A 19774-nucleotide genomic window follows, 5' to 3' on the forward strand; every position below is an offset into this window, starting at 1 on the left:
AACTGCTTTGTATATAACTTCTTTTGTATATTCTATTATTGATGATCATTATTCCCTCACTTTCTGTTCTAATAAACTATCTTTACCTCAACTCACAAATTTTACTTTTTTTTTTTTCTTCCAATTCTCTTCCCCATCCCATTAGTAGTGGCAGGGAGTGAGCAAGCGACCGGATGGTGTTTAGCTACGTGCCAGGTTAAATGTGCCAGGTTAAATCGCAATACGTAGTCAACGACTCCCACGTTCACAAAGGTATACAGGTTTCAAGTGACGCTGTGGTATGTAGAATTAGAAGTTTCCTTCAAAAATGTCCTTGTTATTTCCATCTGCCTCTCAGCTAATTAAAACAGAAATGTTCCTGTTATCTACTAGGCTTGCCTCATTTACGTATTTCAGTACTTTTCTAAACTGGGGCCAGAGAGAACTTTGTCTTAAATTAAGGATAGTTTTCACTGATGGTACATGTTCTGAGCGAGATAAAGGCTGCACAGTATATTTCCTGGAACTGTTGAACACAGAACTGTGTAAAAGTTTTCCTGGAATTATTACCAGTGACTTCTAATGACTGACATCCTGTGAAAGCTACAGTACAAAGAAATTAGATATGTACTGACATCCAGTGGGTGAAAAATTGAGTCGTGCCACCAATGCTTCATTCACTTTTCATCTGCATTAGTTACAACTTATTGTGCACTACCATGCCAATAACAACAAAGCTGGTTAAATTCTCTCTTTTTTACAAGACCTTTGAACCAGGGATACCTCCACACAGTCTTCATCTGTTTTTGAATCATTTACAAAGTGTTAATTTACTTCTTTGAATCTACATGTGTATAGTGTATTTGGTTTACATGGATGGGATTTGGTAGCAGGAGGAGTGATACAGATGTGGCTTTTCTGAGAAGCTGTCGGAAGCTTCCCAGATGTCCAACAGAGCCAGTTCCAGCTGGGTCTAAGACAGTGTCACTACTGGCCAAGGCTGAGCCTGTCAGTGACAGTGGTAGTGCCTCTGTGATAACTATTTAAGAAGGGGGGAAAAACCTGCTGCAAAAGAAGGAGACAAAAGAGAGGAGTGAGAATATGTGAGAGAAATAGCCTTGCAGAACCAAGGTCAGTGGAGAAAGAGGGAGAGGAGGTGCTCCAAGCACCAGAGCAAAGATTCCCCTGCAGACCATGATGAAATAGGCTATTCCCCTGTAGCCCATGGAGAGCCATGGTGGAGCAGAGATCCACCTGCAGCCCCTAGAGGACCCAGAGTGGAGTAGGTGGTTTCTTGAAGAAGGCTATGACCCCATGGGAAGCCTGCACAGAAGTACTGCTGGCAGAGCTTGTGACCCTGTGGGTGAGCCATGCTGGAAAATCTGTTCCTGAAGGACTGCACCCTTGGGAAGAGACCCATGCTGGAGCAGTTCATGAAGAAATGCAACCCATGGAAGGACTCATATTGCATAAGTTTGTGGAAGACTGACTGTTGTTGGAGAGGCCCCATGCTGGAGTAGGGAAAGAGAGTGAGGAGTCCCCCCCCCCGATGAGGAGGAAGCGGCAGGGACAACGTGTGATGAACTGACCACAGCTCCAATTCCCCATCATCTTGCATTGTTGAGGGGGTAGAGGTAGAGAAAATCAGGAGTAAAACTGATCCCAGGGTATAGGGAGGCACGTGGGGAAAGTATTTATAAGATTTGGTTTTATTTCTCCTTATCCTATTCTGACTTGACCAGCAACAAATTAAATTGATTTCCCCCAAGTTGAGTCACTTTTTGCCTATGACAGTGCTTGGTCAGTGATCTCTCCCTGTCCTTATCTCAGGCCATGAACCTTTTGCTGGGTTTTCTCTCACCTGTTCAGCAGAGGAGAGGGATAGAACAGCTTTGGTGAGCACCTGGTGTTCACCCATGTCTACCCACCACATGTGTAGTGAGCATTTGATTAAATCGTATGTTTCTTTTCAGGTCAGATGCAGGTTCATTGTCTCCAGTGTTGTCAGAATTGTGTTCCTGGGTGCTGAGAGTTCAGGGTCCAGGATGCCAGGTTAACTCCAGGGTGGTGAAATGTACTGTTCCCTTTTTGTGTCAAAACAAACACAAAGAGCTCTACACTGAGCTCCTAACACCATCACAAGGACAGAGGGAAAACAGTTACCTGAATGCATGATGGTACTTCTTAGCAATCCCCTCCTGCTTTCATGGCTTTTTTTGCTACATTTAGGATGCAGTGACCCATGTATATTGTCTTTCGACTAAGCCATTAGCAAACTAGGTGGGCAATCTCTTTGACCACGTATAGATAGGGAAATGTCATGTATACTCTGCAAAAATTGCCTTCCATCTAATCCTTCTATAGAGGAGTCCTAAAAAGGAAAAGAAATACACCACATCTCTTCTGTGGGAGGAAGACTATTACCTTAAGCTATATAAGAGGATTTTCTAGAAGTTCATGTATGGTTGTATCTACTAGGCTGAGTAGTCCTTTTAACCGGCATACAATAGTGGGAATGGAAAGAGTGGTCATTTCAAAAGGTTGATATTAAATAGAGCATAGTAGGGAGTAGCAAAGAGGGAGAGTACTAGTGATGGTTTGTAAACAGAGCACTGTTCTGCTTGACAGTGAGAGCTAAAGAGTTTCCAATTAATTTTCCTTGAAATAATGTATTTCTTTATTTCAGACTCAAAACTTATTTGAAAGATAAATCCTGCTATAACCAGCAAGCTGGAGAAAAATTGTGGATCAAACCCATGCAGTTTCTTTAGAATGGGTTTGCATGAAGTATATATAAGCATATATATGCCATAATCAGGATTGTCAATACTCTTTAAAAGCCCTGAAAACTGAGATTGACATGCAGTCTGCTACACCTAGATGGATGAGGCTAAAGAAAAACACCTAACAATATGAAACCAGTGATAAAAATTAAAATTAGTAATAATACTGACAATTTTTTCAGAGAAAAGGTTAATAAACTGAGTTTTACAGGAAACCACCATCTTAAGTTTAAATCAATCCCCTCTGTAAATAGCTGTTCTGGCAACTGTCTAAGGTTATGAATCTGGATTTCTTGGAATAGACTCTGCAGTAACTAAGGAAAGATTGAAAAGTTAGTAATTGTTTTGTCAGAATAGACCTTCTGCACAATTTTTATTAGGAGGGCATGTCAGGATTCTCTGATGTTCCTTTACTTTAGTTCTTTGCTTTCTTCCCAAGTATTTAGCATTTACAATGTCATAGGATAGGAATATCTCTCGCTCCATCTCAATCTGCAAAGAACTTCTCAGTTTTGGAGTCTATGAAAAATCTGAAGCTTAAAACCATAAGAATTTCCTCCTCAAAAGGATTCTTTAGAAGTCTTCTACTTTAATGTTGTTTTCACAAAGAATAGTCATGTTATGACCTGAGTTTACCCACATTTGATAATGTTCAAATGTGGGTAAAAGTTCCTGGTTCGTGACTCCAGGATCAATTTTCACTATGGTTAAAAACAAAGATTTAGAAGAATCAATACAGGAAACTTTACTTGGAGTTTGGACATTTCATTCATGTAGTTGACTCTAAACATAGACCAACCTCCTGCACTGTCTTGTGGACAAAAGAAGGGGACTAGGGTATAGAGTGGCTACTCCCCAGTTCGGTGCTTCAGTAGCCAAGCTGGTGAGGCATACCACATGTTAGCAGCTCAATTCACATGCAGTCATAGTTACCTACTTATAGCAGGCAGTTATATATACATATGTAACCATAGTTATCTTTGCAGAATGTGCAGAGATTTTTGAAAACGGAGTCACTTATTTTCATACAGTAAACACTTCTATGCTATCAAAAAGAGCAGAAATACTATTAGAATGGATGGCAGTTCTGAATATTATTTCTAGTTCACAGCTTTCTGTAAGTGGCTACCAAATCCTCTGAATCTGATTTTCTTCATGCCTACAGCAGTTTAATCTGATAGACTGATCAGTTTCAGGGTAGAAATGAAATCAGGAGAATCAGGCTTAGAAATGTTCTTCTATTCTAATTTGTAAGGAGATCTGCAAGAGATGTCTTGCATTTGTCCCAGTTTAATTCATGAGTAATACCAAGCAAGTCAGAGGAACTGGGCTGGTAAGAGATGGAAAATAAAGATCACATGGGGGAAATTCACACATTGTTACAAAGGAAATTTTTTATTTCCTTTCTTCTAAGGAACACAACTCTTATTTGTAATCTATCCCCCGCAAAAAATTGGAACTTAATCTAAGTACAATTAGAAGCAGGTTGACCCAGTATCTGGCAACATACTTTCCAGGAACTCAAACTGTAGTTTCCCTCAGGAAAGATCTTCTCCGAATGATCTGCACTGGGGAAGGAGATAAAAGCAGAAATCAGATAAACTCCTTTTCACAGAATCACAGAATATTCTAGTGGGAATTTTTTCTCTTTTTCTCTGCAGTATATGCATACACACACATGCACATACACACAGGCAGACATACTTTCTCCAAAGTACTTTAAATGTGTTAAAATTTTCATGAGAAATTAAATAGAGAAGACTTTCCAAGCACCAGCCAAGTACCATGACCAGATATTCTCTCTTTTTATGAGGATAATACATGGTTTTCTGTATAAAGTCTTCATGTCTCTGCTATATCTTCCTAGATAACTGAAATGATTGAGGGCGTCACTCCTCCATTAAATGTTTTTGCATCTGCTCAATATTGATTCTGCTGAAAATAGAGCAGGTTCCTGTTTTTGTAGCCACCTGTTAGATTTAAAATCAGTGTGATTCACAAAAGTTGGAAGAAATAAAAATGATGGAATGTACCTACCGATGATTTTTACTATGTAATCATTTTTTACAATGGTTAAGTGTCATGATAAACTCCTTTGGAACAACAGGTTGCAAGAACAGAAATTCTTTGAAGTGATATTCAAGCACTGATGTTCAGGCAGAAGCTGGTGGTCTTGATACTACCATGAGTAATTTTTTTAAACTACGTTTTTGTGAATAGTTGAAATCTAAAAATTTTACCATAAAGATGAGACTTTACACATTGTATATGCCCATGCTCAAAGATACATATTATGTCAAGGCACAGAAGGAAGAAATATACCTGTCAAAAGAATAATAGAGAAAAAAACCCCTGAAATTAGAATTGGAATTTTGATTCCTAACAAAAGGAGTTAAACAGTGTAAGAAATTTCAAGTTTCTACTAGTCTTGGTACCAAGTAAATGAAACAAGGTATCTCTTTCCACAGAAAACTCCTGTGGCAAACAGGCAGTGAGGGTGATGTGTCTAGCTAAAACATTATGCTAGTACAAATATTTATCTTTTTGTCAATATTTGAGATGAACTGGAACTAGGCCACTGAATCTTTGTATGATAAGCTATCTTTAGTCTTTTGGATAGCTCAGGTTTGAACAAAGATATTTTGAGTTGTGTATTGGTTCTGTTTGTCCTTGTCTTGTAACAGAAAAGTTCCCCAAGAAAAGGAAAACAATTCAGCAGCATTAAAATGCTCATTTGTTTAAAAGATATGAGTTCATGGAAAACAGGTGTCCAAGGAAAAAAGCGAAATACCAAAAATATTAAAAAAAAGGTTTTCAGAGAATATATGAGCTCCCTAAATAAAGATGACAGAGGATAAAGAGTTCCTTAATACCTAGTGAAGAGACGGTGGCAACATTCCACTAGCTTTATGCTCTTGGTAGGGAAATCTGTGAAGTTGGAGGCATTTCCTAATAAGATGTGGCAAGGAACTTCCAGATTGGAGACAGTCAGCATTCCTGTGAAGTAAGTAGCAATTTTCTTGATGAGTAATGAAGAGGAAGACAAAACACAGGGATGTGAGTCATGGGGGCATGATCAAATGAACAATTTGGTTTGATAAAAAGTCACCATTTGAGATGGTTCTGTAAAGGTGCAAGATTAAAAACCTCTAATTGTGGGATTTTGAAAAAATCTGAATAATTTTAAAAAACTGGATTAAGGAGCAAACCCAAAAATATATTCACTTTTTATATGTAGAAATTAAACCACAGTAACTTGTTACACTTCAACCATTTTAGCTTTTTGCCCCTTTTAATTACACTAAAAGTTATGGTAATGGCTTTCTCACTGCTGCATCAGTGTTCTTTCATTAACTAAAATGGAGCTATGTTGCATTTTTAGCAGTGCAAGTAAATACAGAACCTTTTATTTTGTTTTAAATTGAGATAGTTTGCTTTCATAGATATTCCTGGAATTTTTCTGCAAACAGTAATATCAGCACTCACTGCAGTAGTGGAGACACGGGATATGAAAGTGACAACTCATGTAGTGTTGTGCAACTCGGACACATTTTTTCTTGTCAGAACTGGGGTAATAGAAGTTGCTTGGCTCTTCTACCTTCTCCTAGGTATAAGGAAAGCATTTGCCATGGCAGGAGTAGGTGGAATGCAATTTTCTTTCTAAAGCAGATTTTATTATTTTGGAAAGATTTTCCCAGTGGCTGTTCACAATATTATTCTTAAGATCAGTATCATGAAATGACACGTTTTAGCAGGTCTTCCTGATTCCTCAGATATGCAGAGCAGTGTCATGTGTTAAAATACTATGGATAGCTGTGAGACTAAAGACATTTCAAATGTACTAGTTCTGTAAGCTTCAGAAAATAGTGTGGGCTTATCCTTAAAATGTGCATGTTTCTGTTGATACGGTGATCAAAAAGGGATAGGGAATTTGTGGTAGACACAGCCATGGTGTTTTCAGCTACATTTTGTATATCACATACTCAGGGAAGAGAGCTGGAAAAGTGATTGCTAAATGATAGAGATAAATTTTATCTATTGAATCATATCTGATCAATTAATTAAATCTTTGGAATCATTAATACTATGTTCTTTATAATTTACCCCTAAAATGGTTGTTGCATTGTGACTCTTCCCTCAGCTTGAAGGTGAGACTTCAAAAATTAAGGATCTGTTGTTGAGTCCCATTTCTGTTTCATTAACTTAGGTTCTCTGTGGAAATAATATCAACCTAAATATCAATTTAATGTTGAGACAAAAAGTTGTTCAGCTTCCCCCTCACTCTTTCTCTTTTACACTCTTCCTTCATTCTAATTCTTCTGTTTCTGCTCCAAAATTACTTCTCTATTTCTGTAGCTTTGCGTATGAGTTGTGTTATGCACAAACTAACCAAAAAAAAAAAAAAGGCAAAAAGACATAATGGAAGAACTAAAATCTTTTCCTTATTCTAGTTTTCAGGAACCTTTCATCTCATATTGACTTTTAACCCTGCCAAGCCCAAAAACACCTGTGTTTGAGTGACAAGGGCTGCCCAGCTGTGTGTAGTCTGGTACCAATGCACTGCCACATGGTGGCCACTGATTGTAGGGGACACCAAACCTGGGTACTCTACCTGCAACACAGGCTGTCATGAAACAGGCGACAGTTCCCGCAATCATTGCTCTGAAAGCACCATCAACTATTTCCTTCTTTTTTGAGGGAGCAATACTTGCTAGGAAGAAAAATAAAGTGCGTGTCAAACAGAAATATATGTAAGGAAGATTAAGCTGTCAGCTTTTTCACTACAAGAGGAATTTCTGACCCTGCAGTTTGAACTAGGGAAAACAAGGAGGAAAAGTGTGACATTTTTTAGTGGGTTATTTGAAGGCCAAGTGCCAGTGTTGGCTCTTCTGTTAAGAAGGTGGCTTGTATATAAAATGGTGACTTCTGTTTGCTTTGGAAGCTTGTACATCTGTGCTGCTGATGGTGCCCTTCTGAAGGGTCTGTTCCTGTGGCTGGGTCTTGCTCCTCCATGCTGCCCCACTGCTGGCACCATGGAGCCCACTGGGCTTCAGGGCAAAAGAAGGCTGCCAGTAATTCCAGCTGCCTCGTGAGGAACTCAAATTTTTTTTTTAATTTTTCTTTTTCCATATATGCAACATTTTTACAGGAAACAGCCAACTTCATCTTTCAAACCAGCATACTACTGAAACAGTTTGCTCCTTCTGAAGCTCAAGGGCTGTAGTAGCTCAGGCTCATGGTCAAGGCTAAAGAGGGAGGACTATTAGCAAAGCTTAGTCCCCTCCCCTTGGTCACAACACCTCTCCCAGTACCTCCACCCCAAAGCCTATGCTCCTCTGGGACCCCTTCCATGCACAGTTAGGTGCCAGCAGAGCAGCACCTCAGCTCCTAATGCTGCTAAGCTTCACCCACAGCCTGTTCCTTCTGGTTTTTTCCTTGGGATTTGCTTGCCAAACAAATTGTCTTTTAGAGAGATTCTTACTCAGGCCTCCTATTACCAGTCCCAGCGAGCCGAAGTTGGCAAACCCACAAAGAGCATAGGTGGCAATGACTTCAGAGCGAACCTGGAAAACAAACACATACCCTCTCAGCTGTTTGAAACAGCTCGTGCTGATTCAAGGGTCTGAAAATATGGCACTGTGGCTCAGGGCTCTGAGTACTAAAATTCCTCAATTTCACTAGGTTGCTGCCCCAAGTAATGGCTTTCAGAAAGGTAGGCTCATTCTCTTGCTAGAAGTCGATGGCTTTTATACCCACTGCCCATGTGAGAACTCACAAATCATGTGATGTTTTTATTTTTCATGTATATTGTTGTGTCTTGTTGAATTTAGTAATAAGCAATTAAGGAAAAAAAAAATCTTATCTTACTAGTGGAAATTTAACTGCTGCTTTCTGAAAGTATGAGTCAGAGAGCTATAACTCAGCTACTCCTTCGTAGCTGGATGCCTCCATGATAGTCTGTTGAAACCTTAAGTTTTGGTATGCATCCCTGAACAAGCAGAGGACTCTATGTACAAAGCTGCTCTGTGCATGTTCTACCCTGGGCACAGAAGGGAAATTGGTCTCCTAGAGAGTGGATACTTTGATGTGTTAACAGGCAGAGAGGGACATTAAGATTTTGGAATCCCCCTTAGCAGCTTATTTCCTTACTGACTTCCACCATCTTTCTCCCCTTTAGTAACATCAGTTCAACCTGGACCTCAAACGAGAGACGAGGTTAGGATGGCCTTTGCTTCCATGGAGGGACCCCTGACATGACACAGAATGACTTCAGGTGAAATCAGGCTACAAACCTTGCAAAATTTCAGATAAATATAGTTCAAACATTTTGAGAAAGCAGGCAATGTATCTCAGCAAATGTTTTGTTCCCTCGGCAGTTCTGAATTCCTGTTTAAGCCAAATAGGAATAGGGTTTTAGGCTAAAGCTGAAAATGTGTGAGTATTCTAGCAGGTTTCCTGTTTATTAGAAGTTTCTCTGGTTTAATTTGTCTTTTATGAACATCAGTTTGTAGATACTTTCAATCAATCTGCACAAATGCAGGAAAATGCTTCTCAAGTACCCACTCTACCAGGTTTTCCTAGAAAAAGCTTTGTGTGCTGTGATTTCCATGCTTTCATTTACACTTTATTTTCTCTGAAAACAGGAAGCCACGTAATTACTGACTCAGGTGAGGACACTTGTTTGTTCACTCTGAGTGATTATCTGTGTGAGGATGTATTAGAGAGCTCTGAAACTGAAGAGAAATTAAAAATGGAAGTCAAGCACACTCTCACCTGAACTATTGTACTGTAATTATAATAGTTACCGGGCAATTTTTACCAGCGTTATATATCAAAATTATTTTTATATATCAGACCTTTTTACCATGGAAGCTAATACAGCTCTTTACAGGTATAAAAAGTGAATGTGGAAGTTCTGTATGACATCCTACTGAAAAGAAAAAAAAAAGAAAGAAAAAGAAAAAAAAGTGAAATAGAATTCATAGGATCTGCATTCTAAGGCTGACTTCCAGACCAAAAAACCCCTTATTCACATATACAGAAGTTCAGAGCCATATCCCCAAGCAGAATGAAGCACAACTGCAGCAGGGCACAACAAAGATCCTTCCAGCCCAGGATTCTATTGGCAGGAATTTCAGGAACACTAATAATGGATGGTCAGGCAAGGGTGTGAATATTTGATCAGACCATCTATCCTTCTATCTTTCTACCTCCACATGTGAAATATGTCCTGGTAATCAGGAATGCAAGTGGTCAAGAACATGGTTTTTGTTTTTAATATGAGAGGTATTCACAGCATTACATCAGATTAAAAGAAGATTAAAACCTGTATAAAATGCTTTATAATTAAGGGTTCTTCTACAGTGACAATTTGTCTTGATTTCAGGAAGGAAGGCCAATGCGGGTGTATAGTTGGATATCATGGTTTTTGTTGCCTGTGCTTAGGACAAATTCAGCACAGGCTGTGAATGTGGGTGCCAGGTGGAGAAGCAGTCATGGCTGCAAAGATTTGATCAGCTTTGATCACTGTATGACCTTTGGCCCTGTGCACACACTTTGGATTCCCTTAGCTCAGCCTTCCTAAGTACACTGTGGTTATGTATCTGTTGGGTGGACTGCCAATGAGAGGTGGGAGAAGGCTTTGGCTGGAAGTCTTTATGCAAACTAACTTTCAGTGGTAGTTGAAACAGGCTGGTTGGAGTCAGTGTGGCAAGTGAAGTGTATGCCATGTAATACATATCTTTTGTTACTGCCCTCTGCACAGGGGACAATTGCCTCCAGCAAAGGTGTACCAGTAATGACATCTGCTAAAGCTTGCTGGATGTCTCTCTTCAAGTTTAATGCTTGGGCAAACCTCTGAGGGCAGGAGGATCCTCCAGTTCTTGCCCAAGTTTTTCTTAGGACAGTAGTTCACAGGAAGGAAAGTGCTAGCTAAGAATCAGGTAAGAAGCTTACCTTGAAGACAGCCTCTGTCTGTGGGACATGGCACGTTTGCAAAAACTATGCCCTTCTGTTTCTATGTTGGTTGGAGACAGCTAGTGTGATGACAGTCCTAGCAGCCTCACAAAGCAATAGTGCACTTTCATAATTGAACTCTGTCACTTAAGGACACGCTTTAGAGTAATATGCAACCATTTTATGCCTATATTAAAAAATAAGTTAAGTTTCAACATTAGATCCAATAAATCTGTAGAACAAAAAATGTTACTTACTGTCATATACTGTTTCACTCCATTAATGTACATGCTTCCACCCTTTTCTCGGTTGTGAATCAGTTTTGAAAGACGCTCATAAGCCAAAAATTCATTGAAGAAAGTTTTGTAACCTAGTAGGCCACCAACAATAAAACTGTCTTCCCAGTCTACTCCCATCATGAAAGAGAATGGCATGAAGACATAAGCACAAATGTTCTGTGGAATATATAAAACAAACCATGTCAAAAGATATGGCGGGTCAAAGAACAATGGCATGCAATAACTTCTCTAAACATCCAGTGAGGATGGTTTTATTTCAGTGGAGAAGAATTGGCTTTGAATTCTTGCTGCCAACACCTCTGGAAGACTTTTTCATAGTAATGTATGCTTAAGTAATTTTTAAAAGACTAACCCAAAATCTAGATATAAAAAAGTTATTAGGTATGTCCCTAATTTTACACGTAAAGTAAAACAAATGTTTCTGTGCCTTTTTTTTCCCCAATAATGGCTTTAAATTGGGCATGATGTTTGAAGCAAATAAGAAATATTGAGTTAAAGGAGCTGATAAGGAAACTGAGAAGTCTAATTCTTCTCCTGATTAAATCAAAAGTGTTAATCAACATACTTAATTACCAGGTGGTTGGACTCCAACTGGTGTAAACAGAAGAGTTGTCTCTGCATAAAAGCTGTGCATCTGACACAATTAAAGCTGTACCATTTTTTTCCTGACATTAAAAGTATTATGCAAATTTAAAAAGAAATCCCATCTCACAGTACAGCTAATTTTAATATAAGCAAAAATAGCTCCAGCTGTGAAAGGGTTTGGTCAGATAGTCCTTAGCAAATGTAAAAGAGGTCTTTAAGCAGTTCCTATTCCTGGCTGGTTTCTCTGCCCTCAAAGGATTAGAGGTTAATGTCTCTCAAAAGGGAAGGATGGCTGAATGCATCATGTCTGTGCAACTCAGATCCTTGTGGACTATCTACCTGTCCAAATCTTACACTATCCAGCAGTTAATAAAATACCAGCCCTTTCATGAGGGCTGAGACATGCATACTAGAGCCTTTCCTTGACTGTAAGTGTCTGTGCAGTGAGATATCTGTGAAAGCTCTGCAGGGTACTATCTTAATATTAATGAAGCCACATTTGTTACGAGTGCCTATTCACTTCTGCAGCACCTTTATCACAAGTTATATCCATGTTTAACGCAGGGCTTCTATTAGAGTCTTGCAAAACAAAATACCCAAAACTATTGGAACAAGATGGTTGCATTGAGTCAAAAATGACATATTGACCTAGGTTAAAACAGAAGTCCTATTTGAAAACTGTTTGCTCAGCTGAGTGACTTGGATACAGTTTTAGATTGTGTTGAAAACTAAGTGGTATTGAATAAATGTGGGTTCAGGCAAGTCCAGCCTTGTCCCAGTGTCCCCATCTAAGTGAACTTGATGAACATTAAGGGTTTGATGGGATTCTGAAGCCAAAGTTACTTTAATGTTTAGCTGAAGATGTTAATGGCTTGTCCAGTGTGTACCTGACAGATTTTCTGCATTGTCAAGTCAGAGGAGGTTGGTGTTAGCATACTCTGTGTAAACATACCATGAGGGTTAGCAAGAACACCAAAGAGGGAAACTATACATAGAGTAATAGCTACAGAAATACTTACATGGCAATAATTTTACTTTGACTGTTAAGACATCTTTCAGTACATTCAAATAAAATATGGGTTTGGATCATATTAAAGAGTAATACAACAATGAAAAATAAACATCACAAAACCACAAAGGCTATTTGAGTAAGATAAATTATATGTGTATGTGAGCTGCATGAAGAACCTGGAGACCATACCTCAAAGTTCAGCTGTGGATAGTCAAACAAGCTGCCCAGCCAAGAAAGGATTGAGTCAAGAAATGTCAGCAAGGCAAGGAAAGAGATCAGATTCACGGCGATGTTTGCTACCAGTGTGATGGCGGTAGAGGCACCCTGACTGGCTGCTTCCAGCAGATTCTTTGAGTCACTTTGTCAATGAAGAGAAAACAAGAGTATGAACATTTTTCAATTCAAGAATAAATAATAGAACTAAAAAGTATGTGCACTTGATTAGAAGTCTAGTACCAAAGTTATCTGTTCACTCATAGGGAAAACAATGATGAGATGGAGTAGGCTTTTGCTGTCAATCTTCATGGCAGACACTTGAAGCATGTGTTTGTGGTGCCTTAAAGATGAATTCTCTGACATGGTCAGGGTTGGGCAAGATATGGATCAGGTCTCAATACTGTGGCACTGCTAGGATGAGGGAGTGGTCACCGCTCTTCTTACACGCACCCCTTGCAGAGGTGCCTGGGCTGTTCAGGAATGGCTTCTTACAAGCCTTTTTGCTTTGCCTGTCATTCTTAAGACAGTTAAGTCTCCCTGCAGATCGGCAACAAGTTCGCTGATGTTGTAGAAATGATTGCTCCACCTTTGCTTTTGCATGTTTGCACTAACAGATTCATTACAAAAGAAAGATAGCAATGTCACAAGTGGGAAAACCTCTTGGTGGGTCACCTCAGGTAGGCATTTCCCTCTTTCTTTGGAGAGTTTACTGTCTGTCCCGATGGAATGTGACACCTCCATATGTTACATTGTCATTGGGCACACTGCACCTGAATTCACAAATCAACCATTTGCAGTATATTAGTGTGCAATTAATTTATTGCTTGCAGACCTACCATGTAGTCCCCCTAAAGCTTATATGTGAACAGTGATTTTTCCAAATCTCATTTTTGCAGTAATATTAGGATTAACTAGAGCCTAGATCAGCTTACCCTTTTGCCATTTCTAGGCCACTTCTCAGAGTTATCAGAGGCTTTTCAATTTCAGGCCAGAATAGTTTGGAGGTGGCTAATGATGCTGGTGCTGACATGACAGAAGCAGTCAGTAGGTGGGAGGAGGAAACCTAGAATTCCAGGTAACAGAAAATACTCTGTGACAACCACATAAAGTGCAAACATGAAGGAAAGCAATTAAAATTTTCAGACATTCAGATGATTTTTCTGCAAGGGTTCATTAAAAAGTTCACATTGCTCATAAAGAAAAGAAGACGGGATTTTTGTGATTAATTTCTTCAGAGAGGGACAAAAAGCCCAGTGGGAATGACGCAGGGATACTTTCAAAGCATTTTAGTTGGACTTCTATACTTAGAAGATTTCAGACAAATCATATATTTTCCAGTTCTTTTCCTCTGTCTTACCCCAAAAGAAATATATGCTCCTAAGACACTTCCAGCAATAGTTGAGAATCCTGCTGTCATGACTGCATGGAGTTCAGATTTGGTGATGTATGGTAAGTAGGGCCGCACTAGGAGAGGAGACTCTGTCTGGAAGTGAAAAACAAGCACCAAATTCAGAAATTCCCAATAAAAGCCCATAAATTTATTTTATTATCAGGGCAGAAAAATGAGCAGTGACGAACCACTGCTAAATATCATGCTAATATTGCTTTTGGGCTTGGATGCTACTTGGTGATCTTTCTACTTCACTTTGAACCCTGGGACAGACAGTGTTGTAAATGTGGGTTTAATGGATTTCCTATTTAAATGGTCTATTAGATGCTGCCTCCTGCTTTTGTGGCTAAGGCCTTGTACTGCTAGCACTGAATCCTAGTTTTCTGCATCGTCTTTCTCTCCTGTCCTTGCCTGCCTTGCATGCCTTCTTTTCATCCCACTTGCCTTCTGAATTAAAAAAAAACACCCGAAATTGTTATTCAATAATATTGTGTTATCATGTTTTTTCTATACTCCAACTCACCTGTCCCACAAATATGTTACCCGCAGCTACCAGAGACTCAACAGGTGTTGTCCCCATGAAAATATGCATAATCCAACCAACCTAAAATGATTGAAAAAAAGAAATATAAAGTTAATCTGCCTATTCCATGCACTTCTAGAGTTAATCATATCAATCTAAGACTTCTGAGACATGTTATGATATTTCCAGGCTAAAGATAACAACTGTTTTTCATGTCTACCCCTGAGCAGCTTGGCCAGGGGCAATGCTACAGTTCCTCTGCATGTGTTCAAAAAGTGTCCCACAGTAGCCAAATGAGTACCTACTGGCAAAAATTCATACCTTTCCAATGAGCCACTGCATGAATCCAATGTGGTAAAGAATAGACATTACTGTGCTGAAGAAAACCACAATGGGCAGTACCTGATTTGGAGACACAAAATCATTAACACTTTTAGAGTTGTTTCCTTTCCTTGATTCTGTGGGCTATTTGATTTTTGAAAAAGTGGGTCATGTTTTCAAAATGTTCTTACAGTTATGGAAAACTTGTCATTTAGCTTACACATATGCCATAAAATTGTTAACCTTCTAGACTTGTTGTTTGTGCTGGAATTAACTAATTTTCATTTATCTACGTAGTTTTTTAACAGTGCTGCAATAGTTTTGAAACTGTTTGGTTTAACATGATATACATTAGTTTATAGCCATGTTTAGGTCAGTCCAAGCATTACTCGGCAATAGCATTTACAAAGACTTTGATATATAAATATTCGATTTTGAAAACCATTAACAGAAATATGTACAATGGTACTGTGCTGTAGAATTCAGAACTCTACTTCTCATAGCATCGTAGAATGTTAAGAGTTGGAAGGTAGCTTAAAGATCACCTAGTCCCAGCCATCCCTCCCATGGGCAGGGACACCTCCCACTAGACCAGGTTGCTCAAGGCCTTATCTAACCTGGCTTTGAGCACTGCCAGGGTTGAAACATTTGCAACCTACCTGAGCAACCTGTTACAGTATCTCACCACCCTCACAGTAACAAATTTCTTCCTAATATTATCTAACCTAAATTTCCCCTCTTTCAAATTTTACCCATTACTCTTTGTCCTATCATTACAGTTTCTGACAAAGAGTCTCTCTTCAGCTTCCTTGTTTTTCCCCTTCAGATACTAGAATGTTGCCATGAGATCTGCATGTAACCTCCTCTTCTCCAGGCAGAACAGCCCCAACTTTCTCAGCCTATCTTTGTAGGGGAGGTGCTCCAGTCCTTTTATCAACTTCATGACTTTCCCCTCCATTGGTTCCAACAGTTCCATGTCCTTCTTATGTTGGGGACATCAGAAATGAATGCAGTACTCCAAGTGAGGTCTCAAAAGAGTAGAGTAGATGGGGAGAATCGCCTACCTCCACACACTGGTCATGCTCCTTTTGATGAAGCCAAGGGTTCAGTTGGCCTTCTGGGGTGTGAGTGCACATTGCCAGGTCATGCTGAGTTTTTCATCAACCATCACCCCACCCCACCCCAACCATCATCTCTATATCTGTGTTTTAAAAAGCACGGTTTAGGTTGCTGTGTAAGCAAAAGTTGAAGAGGTTTCAATTGGAATTGTAATTGACTTGATTTCATAGAATCAAAGGCAGCTTCCTTAGCCTGTGTAGATGCCTTTCAATAAAAGATTATAGAAAAATCCTCTTTTATTCTGTGGTATTTACACTATTCGTTATAATGCCAATGTGGAATATTCAAGAACTCTTTAACTGTACACAGAGACAGAATCTGCTTAAAGGTATATACTTCCTAAATACAGAAAGTGAATATAAATCTCTTTCATTGGAGACTGAAGGAAAAGTGTTTCCCTTCAACATATAATTTAAAAGAATCATATGAATGCCTAACCCACTGTCTGATGGGTTATTAAATGTATTGGGTTTTCATTCTGAATAAAACTCGTATTACAGGACCTCACCACTGCTATGCTGCTATACAGCAGGAAGAAAAATCCCCCCAAAAGATCCAAAATTAGTCAGACAGATTAGTTACAGTTTGAACAGTACCTCTAGGACTAAGAAGCTTTCATTTTTGTTCACTAATGACATAATACATTTAACTTGAAATCAAGTAATAGAACGAGAAAAAGCAGACCATTTTGTTATTTCAGAACTTCACAGTAAATAGAAACTGTGCCTTTCTAGAGGAGAGTTGGTACTATCAACAATCTTGACAAACTTTTGGAAGCTGGATTTAGATGATCAGAACCTTTCATTGAAAGGATGGAGTGCAATTAACCACTATTGCTGTGCTGTTCAATAAGTTAATAAAAGGCTCCTTTCTCTAGTTTGGTTCTCTGATCCTTTTTGCGATCCTCTCAGGATAGTTTGTCATGCAGTAATAACAGAAAGTTTAGTGTAGTAAAAGTAACATCTTTCTCCCTTGCCTTTTCTTTTCTGCCATTTCCCTTCATTGTTTCTAGGCCTGTGCTAGCCAAAGAGGCATCTCGCTCCCAGCCAGATCCATATCCTGGCACAATGTGTGTATCCTGATGCAATGTGTGTATTGAAATGGGTCTGGAGAAACAGTGGGTAGATAGGCAAAGGTCTAGGCAAAGGCAACTCTCTCTAGTTGATTGATGGCAAAAATTGTGAGCGACCTCCCATCTTTCAAGCTAAATGGACAGCAAAAGCTCTCAGGTTTGAGAGCTGTGGTTTTGTTTCAGCAGAAGGGGAGAGAACACAATGTTCTGCCAGCACTGGGTGACAGCTGGCATCCTTTGGCCTTCTCCACATTCCTCTGAAAATATTTTAGATAACATTAGAACATGCTTTTCCAGTTTTGTGGTTGGAGTCATTCCTGGATAAAGCATTTGTCTATAAAACATGAAGTCTACCCCAAAGTTATGAGTACTCTGAACAGGGGCTCACAATGGGGTTGTCTTCCACTCACTACTGCCATGAAAAAGTTCACATTTAATTTGCATCTACACAAGCCATTACAACCTGCAGGTAAAGACAGCTGTCAACTTTAAGAGAAAATGAGGAGAAAACAGCAAAAAGAAAATATGACCAGGAAGTCAGATGGACCTTAGTTGTAGCAGAAGCCGACTCCTCCAAAAGGTCTAGCACATTTCTGTATGGGTCCTGTAGTTTAGTTATAACTGCATGCTTAAAATGTTACAATTACATTTTTCTCTGTGAACAAACTCATAGTCTTCAGTATGTACAGCTCCTGACACATATCTTTAAATAGCCAAGTTTTAATGGATGAATACATTTAATGAGCTCTCTGAAAATCTTCACAGCCTTTCAATGGAGAATGGTAGTCAAAGAGCTCTTTAGAATTACATTTATGTGACCTACAAATGTTGCAGTTTATGCTTCCCAAAATACAACCTCTAAGAAAATAAATTCTTTAATTGGTATGTTTTATGAACAGGATTATTTCCTGTTTATTGTCAATTCTGCAATAAGATTTGACCTTACTAAAGAGCTACTTTCCAGATCATGATTACAATGAATGTTACATGGAGAGCAGGGAGTTAAAACTGGTGGCTGCTTTCAAATCCCCCTCCCATTTGTGGCTTGGTGTTCATCTTTTTTCTTATTTTCCTTAAAAGAAGAAGTTACTAGTGTTGTTTAAGGAACATCCTGCTTTCATACACTCCTAAAACTTGACCTTCAAAGCAAAGCCTTTCTCAAGGAGCCATAATCCTCCTGGTGCAGAAAAGAAGTTTATTTCCTGCTTACTCGAAGCAAACTTTGCCTTTCATAGTCAACAGGATAGATGACTTAATACTAAGAGGGTTTTTTCCAACTGCTTAAGTACTTGGGTGTGCTTGGTTATGTGGGCAAGTGTGGGTTTTTTTCAGAACTCTGAAACTCTGTGTCTGCATTCACAAATATCCATTTAAAATAACCCAGTTTATACATGTGAATACATGCATTTAGTGCTTCCAGAACCAGGTACTCAAAGTTTCTAGTGGTGCTGGCCTGAAACCCATACGGGTGTACATATGCACATATGGGCTGTGTCTGCTCTGGTAACGATGTCCACTTAAGTTAGCAAAAAACTGATATGTCCCTGCATACTGTTAAGGATGCAGTATGGATACAATTGGATGCTGACAGTTTTCTGCGAAGACATGTCCTATCCCTTGTCTACTCTCTCAAGAGCTAAGCTAATACTGAGACGTTTCTTTTTTGAAGGATGCTTTGAAATATCTTGTGGCAAGATTTGGAGAGCTCAAGAGTAACATGCAAACCTCATAAAATATCTGAAAGACACAAAAAAAGCACTTTGGACCATCTTAATGTGTAAATAAATGAAAAGTGTTTCAAGAGAGAACAGGCTGGCTGTCGCTCACTGTCACTGGAAGAGAGAATTTCCTTTCTACAGAAGGAGCAGATGGAGGATGTTTTGGTATTGCTGTGCACTTGTCTGCCACTCTGTTTACCATATATATATATTCCTAGACATATGCAGCTCTGAAAATCAACTCATGAGTTTTGTTTTCTTGGTGTTTTTCAGTGTGAAAATAACCTGCTTGTTCCTATTATCTTCTTCTAGATATTCCACATCTTTTGTTGGCTTGAACCATAGAATAAGACTGATGGATATTTGCATACACAGAAGCAAACTTTTGGCTGTCTGGTCCCTAGTTATGCCTTTAGTCAGCAAAGTATTTTACATCACCACTGAGGCACTAAAAATCACCTTGAAATAATCATATTTATAAAGCATTGTTGAAAATCACAGGAAAAATACCATGAGAGATAGGAATTAAATAATTTCACCCCTAAAATATGTAATTGGGAACACAAATTGTTATTTGAGTGCTCAATAGAGTAAAGGTGAGACAAGCCTAGAAAGTGAAATGAAAGGTTGCACTTTAGTATTTCAAAAAATATTGAACTTCAAACACAATTTATATTTATTGATGAAATTCTTCATTTCTTTTTCACCACTAAGATGTTCCAACTATTTTTAGTAGCAACCTATTTTACTGCTAGCCCCTTCTTTAGTGTTTCTACAGATAGCGCCTACAGATAGCATCTT

At 38.9% G+C, this 19774-nt stretch overlaps 1 protein-coding gene across 3 annotated transcripts in view; it reads right to left on the bottom strand.

Annotated features, from left to right (window-relative positions):
- Positions 1-4138: 4138 nt before the first annotated feature.
- The window catches only part of SLC28A3 (solute carrier family 28 member 3), a 37112-nt gene continuing 21476 nt past the window's right edge, over positions 4139-19774 (bottom strand). For all 3 annotated transcript variants that reach the window (XM_032676508.1, XM_032676507.1, XM_032676510.1), the window contains 10 exons: positions 15065-15145; positions 14744-14824; positions 14188-14313; positions 13763-13893; positions 12804-12972; positions 10976-11173; positions 8245-8326; positions 7375-7473; positions 5636-5759; positions 4139-4330 (listed from right to left, as the gene is read on the bottom strand). In XM_032676508.1, coding sequence (XP_032532399.1) covers positions 4228-4330; positions 5636-5759; positions 7375-7473; positions 8245-8326; positions 10976-11173; positions 12804-12972; positions 13763-13893; positions 14188-14313; positions 14744-14824; positions 15065-15145 — 1194 coding nt within the window. In that variant the 3' untranslated portion in view covers positions 4139-4227. The remainder of the gene's footprint in view (positions 4331-5635; positions 5760-7374; positions 7474-8244; positions 8327-10975; positions 11174-12803; positions 12973-13762; positions 13894-14187; positions 14314-14743; positions 14825-15064; positions 15146-19774) is intronic.

The sequence above is a fragment of the Chiroxiphia lanceolata genome, chromosome Z (assembly GCF_009829145.1).
Source record: "Chiroxiphia lanceolata isolate bChiLan1 chromosome Z, bChiLan1.pri, whole genome shotgun sequence".
In the NCBI taxonomy this organism is placed as follows: Eukaryota; Metazoa; Chordata; class Aves; order Passeriformes; family Pipridae; genus Chiroxiphia; species Chiroxiphia lanceolata.